At 44.3% G+C, this 10110-nt stretch overlaps 1 protein-coding gene across 1 annotated transcript; it reads left to right on the top strand.

The window, feature by feature from the left end:
* Window positions 1-440: 440 nt before the first annotated feature.
* LOC135514544 (protein Wnt-16-like) lies at window positions 441-9263 on the top strand. Its single transcript, XM_064937972.1, has 4 exons — window positions 441-829; window positions 975-1201; window positions 3091-3380; window positions 8673-9263. Exons 1-4 carry the CDS (start codon window positions 735-737, stop codon window positions 9135-9137), a joined length of 1077 nt encoding a protein of 358 aa, XP_064794044.1. The 5' UTR covers window positions 441-734; the 3' UTR covers window positions 9138-9263.
* Window positions 9264-10110: the final 847 nt, after the last annotated feature.

Raw genomic sequence — 10110 nt, 5'->3', positions numbered from 1 at the left:
GTGTCCTGCTGACTTTTGTTCTTCCTTCCACCTTCTCGGTCATTACTAGTTACCACAGTCACAAAGTCATAAACCCCGCCTATTTCTACAATTGATCTTCTTAACTTTTGATTCTAAGCCTAACCTTAACCTTAATCACATTGATAACATTATTCCTAACCCTAACCTTAAATTAAGACCAAAAAGTAAATTTGGTTTTCATACATATTTACCATGGGTTATAGCCAATTTGGACTTTGGATGTGCTATCTAGTGGAACCCCACCTTCTCTCATGCCAAACGTTTTGCTCAGTTCCTGTCAGTGCCATCTGCGGCATGCGTTTTTCTTTGCGCGTCCGTCCAATTAGCGCGTAGGACATGCGCGTCTGCTGAATATTAATACACGGGTGCGCCAATCCGAGCCTGGGAGCGCGCTTTTCAGAGACGCTCTGTGTGGGTTCTCCCAGTCCAGGATAAAACTGTTTGTCTGCCTTTTGTGGAACACCGTCGGGAACTTATTTTATCACCCATCCAACTGTAGGCTACTAGCCGCCGAGCCACATGATTAGAATCACCATCTCTCCCTCCCCGTGGATGTTTTTTGCTCGAGATAACCACGGATTGAGGATTATTTCTGTTAGGGTCCTATGCTGTGGGGCTAGCATGAGACAGAGCCCAGCACCGATCCAGCGCTCCATGGACATACCCGTCCCCAGTGCCCGGGAGGCCAGTCAGCTTCTGTAAATGTGGTGGCCATGGAGAGAAGAAGCGGCTGTGGAGTACATCAGATTTGCTTTCTGTTTCTCTTACTGTTTTCACTGTATCCTGTCTGCTGTCGAGCCAGTTGGATGTAAGTATATTTCATTGCTTGCGATTTAAGCTTGGCTTTTTGTGAAATTGCACCATTTTGTTTATGCATGAAATACGATTCCGTTTGGGACTGAATTGGGTTTAGAAAGTAACGTACTGCCTCCTCTGCTTGCTTCGTATCTCAGGTGGTTGGGAATAACCTCCGTGGGAGTACCAGAGAAGCTGGGCTGCGCCAATCTCCCGCTGACGCACAAGCAGAAGGACCTGTGTAAGAGAAAGCCCCATCTCCTGCCAAGCATCAAGGACGGCGCGCGCATCGGCATCGCGGAGTGCCAGACGCAGTTCGAGCACGAGCGTTGGAACTGTTCTACCGCCAAAGAGCTCTCTGTGTTCGGCTACGAGCTAACCAGTGGTAAGGACAGGCGGTTTAAATACTCGTTTTAATAGACATAAAACAATAGGGTGCTTTGTGCCCCGCTGGCAAAAATTCGCGTGCACTTTTCTGGGCTATTGATAATGTTCTTTTTGATTGGGTTTAATTTGGAAAATTAGACTATATTTTGGGTGCATCTATTATAATGGTCGTATTCCATAATCCGATATTTAATTTGTGTGCCCATATCATTTGGTATTTGACCGTTTAAGGCAATTGCTATATAAAAACAGTCCCTCAATTGTCTTTCTGTTTGATAGTGCTTCAAAAAGAAGCACGTCTTCCATTTTCCATAACTCTTTATTCGGTTTGAGTCATGACAATGTTTAATGTTGGCCAGGGAGGGGACGTGATTTGATTTGTCCACTCGTGCAGCTGTATGCCCTATGGGGCGAGAGAGAGAGAGAACATGTGCGCACATCTGTTTCGGTTTAACCGTCCAAACACAGCATTTATCCACGGTCAAGTGTGGTCTTTGAAAAGAGAACTCCTACTCCCCTCTGTTGCAGAAACCAGCCGGGATTATCCTAATTAGGAGATTCATGGTCGACATGTAACATAAGAGCACCGTTTCTTTGTTTTTAGAGATAGCGTTCCAGAAATCTGTTTCCATGCAAAATGGTTAAGAGTCAGCGCATGTTTTAGCTATCAACATTTTAGTTTCACATGAAGCTCATTCTTCTAAATTCCTCTCTATCCTGGTTGCACCCTGTCACATGCCATCTATCAACTTTCTTCACTCAACCCAGACGAAAAACATCGGAGAAAAAAAACTGACCATATCGATTATGTTGATTTAGGCCTACGCATAATACAATGGGATGGAAATACATATATGTATGTATGAAATACATATATGTACATGTATGTCCGGACTCGTACAATCAACTGTAAAAACGTATGCTCTGCTGTGTTCAATGTTCTTATTGGGTTAGGGCGCAGCAAGAAATGTTTATAATATAATGCAGCACAGATAACCTAAATAACCGCAATTGTCATTTGTTTGAATGATCAAACCTTCATAGTGGCAAACTCAAATTTGAAGTGGTGAATTCTTGTTCCATGGAAGAAAGGCTTTTGGGTCAACCTGTGGCTTGGACCTCTAATTTACGTTTGAACCTTGATTGACAGCAACGATAGACTATGTATGACCTTTTAAACACCATGTCATTCTTAGAAGCTGCCCTCTCTGAATCATTACAAGTGATGTCCCCAGGTGTCATAATGTTTCTGTTCCATCCAGACGATTCTGCATATTTTACAGTTGTCTATCAAGCCCTTTCCATAAGCTGTACATTTTAGTAGTCTACCCATTAAACATTCACTTGGGTTAACATTTTCTCGGCCTTCGTTCATTACAGGACATAATCTAATGTTTCTGTCCGGTGGTCAGATTTCCAGATGGCCTTACAAGTGACTGTGATACCGGTTTGATCCAACATGTTCTAAGTCTCTTTCTGAGCCAGAGCTGTCTGTCCTCACTCAGGGTCTACTGTGGCCCCTAACCTGTGAAGTGTAACCCAACGCCCCCCCACCCCTCCCACACACAGGGCAGGACAGTTCCCATGGGGCTATGTGTCTGCTCAGCTCACATCTCACATGTATCCTTCCAGAGCAAAGATGTATTATACGACCACAATGGATGGAAGTTGTATGGATATCTAGGCCTGTGCTACTGAGATGCACGGACGTTCTAATGCTAGAATTGTGCCATTTTCCTCTCTGAAGTGTTATTGGCTGAAAGTTGTGGCAGTGGAATCTTTTCAGAATCCACCCAATGCCTGCTTTAGAGCTCCACAGCCACTGTTACGCAATAATCCATGCGTACATTTGCCCTTCCGACAACCTCTTTTCATTGACTCTGACAGGGACCAAGGAGACGGCGTTTATCCACGCGGTGATGGCGGCGGGGCTGGTCCAGGCAGTGACGCGCTCCTGCAGCGCGGGCAATATGACAGAGTGCGGCTGTGACACCAGCCTGCAGGGCACAGGCTCGCCCAGTGAAGGGTGGCACTGGGGCGGCTGCTCAGACCATATCCAGTACGGTACATGGTTCAGCAGGAAGTTCATAGATAATTCAGTGAAGAATATGTCATCAGCCAGGGGAGGGGATGCACTGCTCACCATGAACCAGCACAACAGTGAAGCCGGGAGACAGGTGAGACGCGACGCACACAAACCCAACCCACACACACACCCACTCATTGAGGGCGAAGAACACTTACAGAGCATGTACAACACACAGACAGTGTACAGAACAAAAAACAGCACAGCAATGAAGTGTGATGTTAGATTAGACACAATACACCCTAGAACAAAACACACACATCCACAACCTAGCTAGAGAGAGAGTATTTTATAGTGAACACAGTTGTTAAGGGTACGTATGTAAAAGCTGAATAGGGCTCATGGGAGCTACAACTCAAGTTGTCAAGACTAGCAGGTGTAGGGTTCATTGTGTCTGAATGAATGACTGATATGACAGTACTAATCTAGCACCATGAAAGGAATCCGACTGTAACTATTATAGTTCTGGGTTTCGTTCACCATATGGGGTTGGAGAGGAGATTGGACCAAACCATTCAGTGGTTAATATAATTTATCACACACTGTTAAAAATACTTTCAAGAGACGTTCTAGGAATTGTGTGTGTCTGTGTGTGTGTGTGTCTGTGTGTGTGTCTGTGTGTGTCTGTGTGTGTGTGTGTGTGTCTGTGTGTGTGTGTCTGTGTGTGTGTGTCTGTGTGTGTGTGTGTGTGTGTGTGTCTGTGTGTGTGCGTGTCTGTGTGTGTACGTGTCTGTGTGTGTGCGCGTGTCTGTGTGTGTGCGCGCGTGTCTGTGTGTGTGTGTGTGTGTCTGTGTGTGTGTCTGTGTGTGCGTGCTAGAGAGAGCGGGAACGATATTCAGAGAAAAGCAGAAAGATTGTAGGAAACAGAGTAGAGGGAAGGGAGAATAAGGTCAGTGTGAGAGGGGGCTGCTCAGACGGGACAGAAGGAGAGAGGGGAAAGAAAGTGTAACATCCTCGATGGTGTGAGTTAGTGGGTGAGGCGTGACAGCGTGACTAATGGATGTTCAAGCAGACACCAGGCCATCTAAATTGTAGCAACGGTCATCAAAATTTTTCAAAAGATTTAAAAACAATTCTAATAAATGCAACTTAGTTGGACAATGGATGAAGATACTCCAAACTTTTTGAAATGTTGTAATCCATTGGATATTGACTTAATTATAGCATATCACATTTATTTATATAGCCCTTTGTACATCAGCTGGTATCTCAAAGTGATGTACAGAAACCCAGCCTAAAACCCCAAACAGCAAGCAATGCAGGTGTCGAGGCAAAGTGGCTAGGAAAAACTCCCTAGAAAGGCCAAAACCTAGGAAGAAACCTAGAGGGGAACCAGGCTATGAGGGGTGGCCAGTCCTCTTCTGGCTGTGCCGGGTAGAGATTGTAACAGAACATGGCCAAGATGTTCAAATGTTCATAAAGGACCAGAATGGTCAAATGATAATAATCACAGACAGAAGAGTTGAAACTGGAGCAGCAGCACAGCCAGGTGGACTGGGGACAGCAAGGAGTCATCATGCCAGATAGTCCTGAGGCATGGTCCTAGGGCTCAGGTCCTCAGAGAGAGAGAAAGAGAGAGAGAGAGAGAGAAAGAAAGAGAGAATTAGAGAGAGCATACTTAAATTCACACAGGACACTGGATAAGACAGGAGAAGTACTCCAGATATAACAAACTGACCCTAGCCTCTCGACACATAAACTACTGCAGCATAAATACTGGAGGCTGAGACAGGAGGGGTCAGGAGACACTGTGGCCCCATCCGATGATACCCCAGGACAGGGCCAAACAGGAAGGATATAACCCCACCCACTTTGCCAAAGCACAGCCCCCACACCACTAGAGGGATATCTTCAACCACCAACTTACCATCCAGAGACCAGGCCGAGTATAGCCCACAAAGATCTCCGCCACGTCACAACCCAAGAGGGGGCGCCAACCCAGATAGGAAGATCACATCAGTGACTCAACCCACTCAAGTGACGCACCCCTCCTAGGGACGGCATGAAAGAGCCCCAGTAAGCCAGTGACTCAGCCCCTGTAATGGGGTTAGAGGCAGAGAATCCCAGTGGAAAGAGGGGAACCGGCCAGGCAGAGACAGCATATAAAACATTTTACTGGCACAGACAAATAATGAACGGAGTTCAGGGATTTTTGTGGGAGATTTAGGTACAGGCCACTCAGGAACGTTCTATGTTGTCCTGGTAAGTAACTCCAGTGTATATTTGGCCTTGTGTTTTAGGTTTTTGTCCTGCTGTAAGGTGGATTTGTGTCTGTTGGAAAGCAGCCTGAACCAGGTTTTCCTCTAGGATTTTGCCTGTGCTTAGCTCTATTCCTTTCATTTTTATCCTAAAAAACTCCCTAGTCCTTGCCGATGACAAGCATACCCATAACATAACCCCCACCAAACATAATGCCTTGTATTCAGGACAGAATATGTATTTATTTGTCAGGACCCGGTTACGAACCTGGGTCTCCGGAGTGAGAAACAGTCACTTAACCAACTGAGCCACGAATAGTCAGCAGAACCCAGAAGATGAGGCAGACACAGCAGTACTTAAGACGGTGTATTTAATAAAGTAAAAAAGGAGAAGTCCTTAAATCCAAAAATGGCAAATCCAAAAGGTGGTAGGAATAGCACAAAAAAGCCTCAAGAGATACTCAAAAACAAAAACAGAATTCCACAAGAGCATCCACCGGAATCGACAAGAATACACAGAACACTAGGGCTGGGTGCTAACATACAAACACAGAGCACAGAACTGAGGGAAACTAAGGGTTTAAATACAATCAGGGGAAACGAGGCACAGGTGCAAATAATAATGGGGAACAAGGGAAAAAACATAAGGTCAAAAAGCACAATGGGGGCATCTAGTGACCAAAACCCGGAACAACCCTGGCCAAATCCTGACATTTATTTCCCACATTTCATTTTGTAACTGGTTTAAAATCACCATTGGTCTCAAGGTGAAACCCCTGCGCGGTTTCATTCCTCTCCGGCAGAGTTAGGAAGGTAGTGACTGGGTGTATTGTTACACCACCCAAGTGTAATGAATAACTTCACCATGCTCAAAGGGATATTCAATGTGAGCTTTAATTTTCTTTTTTCTTTTTCTTTTATCTACCAATAGGTGCTCTTCTTTGCGAGGCATTGGAAAACATCCCTTCTCTTTGTCGTTGAGTCAGTGCTTGAAATTCCCTGCTTGATTGAGGGACCTTACAGATAATTGAATGTATGGGGTAGTCATTACAAAATAATGTTGGAACACCATTCTTGCACACAGAGTTAGTCAATGCAACTTATCCTCTGAAATGTTTAGGCTTGCCATAAGAAAGGGGTTGAATACTTTTTGACTCAAGACATTTCAGCTTCTCATTTTTTTAATTAATTAGTCAAATTAAAAGGGTATTATGTGTGTATCAGTGACAAAAAAATCAAAATTGTATCAATTTTAAATTAAGGTTGTAACAAAACCAAATGTGGAAAATGTCAAGGGTCTGTGAAAACTTTCTGAAGCCACTGTATACATTCTATTAGTGTATCAGGTATTTTCAGATATAAATACACAGGCTGTATAAATGAATACATTAACATAATGGAGTAGAAGAGGGCCGTAGCCACCCAACACTTTCTCTGTATACCCCACCTGCACTGTCTAGACTGCCTAATTAATTACTGTTAATGTCACATACTCTTTGCATAATTCAACAAGTGTGCAGGATACCCACGGATAAAAAATAAAAAAAACGCTAGGATCTAGATTATGCATATCTAAACGTACTTTACATGGTTTGTGAGATCAGACATATCACTATAATCCGAGTGTTCATATTCGGGACTTGCTTTCATTTCAGCGCATCTATTTTGTAAACATTTCAACCGTATTAAATTATTTGTTTTTTTGAATTCCACAAAAAATGAACAGCCATCAAAATAAAGCTATCTTTCTTGTCATGTACAGTAGGTGTCGAGACGTGCGTTAAATCCCAGACAAAGCTTTAGTGTTGTTACATATTCAACGGTAAGACAATGTATTCCATTGAACAGTGGTGGAAAAAGTACCCAATTGTCATACTTGAGTAAAAGTATAGATACCTTAATAGAAAGTTACTCAAGTAAAAGCCAACCAGTAAAATACTACTTGAGTAAAAGTATTTGGTCCTAAATATACTTAAGTATCAAAAGTACATGAAATTGATCAAATATTCCTCTGTATCAAGAGTAAAAGTATAAATAATTTCATATTCCTTAAATTATGCAAAGCATACAGCACCATTTTCTTGGTTTGAAAATGTACGGATAGCCAGGGGCACACTCCAACACTCAGACCTAATTTACAAACGATGTATTTGTGTTCAGTGAGACCGCCAGATCAGAGGCAGTAGGGATGACCACGTATTGTCTTGATGAGTATGTGAATTGGACCATTTTCCTGTCCTGCTAAGCATTTCAAATGTAACGAGTACTCCTTCAGTACTTTATGCTACTGCCATTGAGCCCATTTCAGCCATGACCGAAGTGTGTTTTACAGGTCATTTCAACCATTTCCGCCGTCGTAACGTTAACGGGGGGAAAAAACGTCAGGCACAAGCAAGAGTGTGAAGCAGGAGCAAAATGAGAGCAATCAATCCAGACAAGCGGGTTTTGCACCCATCAAACACTAGAAATAGATGGCTGAAAAAGATCCTCAGGTGGGCAGGGCATGCGCGTTACCGTTCAATAGCATTCACTAAGACACACTTACTGGGTCGCTCTCTTATCTACTAGCCACTGTCAAGAGGAGAGGGCTTCACTACTAGAGAGGGATGTGGACACAATGGTAGCAGTGTATCTGTTTACTGAAACACATACTTTTGCCACACACACACACACACACACACACACACACACACACACACACACACACACACACACACACACACACTGCCTTTCCAACTAAACTGAACCGACAGGAAGAGGGAGAAGAGGTGAAAAAGAGGTGAAATTTGTTGGCTCTTCTGGGGTCATCCTAAATCCAATGAGCCCTGGGGTTTGTGGTCAAAAGAAAATGTCTCCTCAATCTCTCAGTTTAAACTGTGAAGGACAGTTTATCTTTTTGTTCCAGTTGTACACAGTGCCCAGGGAGTCTATTGTGTCAGAGTTAGAAGTAGAATGCACAAACCTCAGGACTAATGTTACAGTCCCAGTCCAAGATCCAGCATGCAGAACAATAGATTGTGATTTTGCTCAAAACATTCCCACAGCGTTTGTGTAAACAAAAGGCAGTCTCTATCAAGCAGAGTTCTGGCATCGAGTCCGTCGTAACATTTACAGTGTTGTAATTCTTAGTGTTGTAAGTCTGTTGTAATTCCGAACACCATCCTCTCCATCTTTTGCCTTTTCAGGCTGTCGCCAAGACGATGGCCACCGACTGCCGTTGCCACGGCGTGTCGGGCTCGTGTGCCGTCAAGACGTGCTGGCGCACCATGGCGTCGTTCGAGCGCGTGGGCAACTTCCTGAAGGAGCGCTATGAGGGAAGCGTTCAGGTGCTGGACCGTTCCAAGAGGAAGGTGAGGAGGAAGGAGAAGGACCAGCGCCGCGTGCCCATCGGGAAGGAAGAACTTATCTTCCTCAACAAGTCTCCTAACTACTGTCTGGAGGACCGGCGCTGGGGCGTGGCGGGCACTAGAGGGCGCCGGTGTAACCGCACCTCGGCCGGCCCCGACGGGTGTAACCTGCTCTGCTGCGGTCGGGGGTATAATACACACGTGGTTCGCCACGTAGAGAGGTGCGAGTGTAAGTTTGTGTGGTGTTGCTATGTGAGGTGTCAGAAGTGTGAGAGCATGAATGACATGCACACGTGTAAATAGGCGGTGGGAGGCAGGTGATGGCACACACAAACACACTCACACTGTCCCCAATGAGAGACTAAAAGACTCCCCCCATCATTCCTCTCTCCCATGGACAGGGGGGGGGGGGCGCAGCACCTACAACCCTCCATCTCAACTCTCAGGCAGACGGTATTTATACACCACACCAAAGACAGTGGTCAAAGACAGTGGAAAATAGTTGACTTTGATTGGCCTATCAGGGCCCAGCCTTGTAGGAGGCAATCCAATGGGACAGGAGTCCCATAGTGTTTCAGAGTCTTGAGGATCCACACACTCTGACTACCAAACATGGGCATCTTCATGATTTACTCAAGAGTAGAAATGAGCCACAAAACTCAATGATAAAAACAAACAGAACTTTGATGAAAGTTAAAACCTCACTCTTCAAGTCTTCAAATGGACTCGGTGAATGATGTGTAAGAGGAGAACAAAAAGGAACAAAAAGTGCCTGTAGGGGGCGGCAACCCAGTCCTGCTGGGCCGCAACAGTGTCATTACATTTCCAGATCAGAACGAAGTCTCATATAGACAACTGCAGGCTAGAGCTATAGACAGTACAGGGATTGGGAAACCGTCAGAGGTTGCCATCTTTTGTGTCATTTCTGGGGCTCTTTTACAGGCTAGGGAGTAAGGACAGACCCATGGCTTTATGGGGATTGATGGTGGATAGGATAGACTTATCAATGCATAGAAATAAGTCTTGAAATAATCATTCAAATGCTTTGTATTTTTGGAATAAACTGCTAATGACTTCAAAAATATATGGTACCATGACATTTTTATGAGATATTTTGGAACGGTTTCTTGAAATCTACAATATTTGTTTTTTACTATTCAGATTGCACAAGTCAGGGCAGGGTAAAGCGCCGGGTGCTTTGACTGAGAATATGTCAGATGACGTAATATTTTTGTAAATGGTTTACATTTTGTAAATATTAAAGGATGCTGTGTCA

The sequence above is a fragment of the Oncorhynchus masou genome, chromosome 26 (genome assembly GCF_036934945.1).
Source record: "Oncorhynchus masou masou isolate Uvic2021 chromosome 26, UVic_Omas_1.1, whole genome shotgun sequence".
NCBI lineage: Eukaryota > Metazoa > Chordata > Actinopteri > Salmoniformes > Salmonidae > Oncorhynchus > Oncorhynchus masou.
This window is presented reverse-complemented; position numbering and strand designations above follow the sequence as displayed.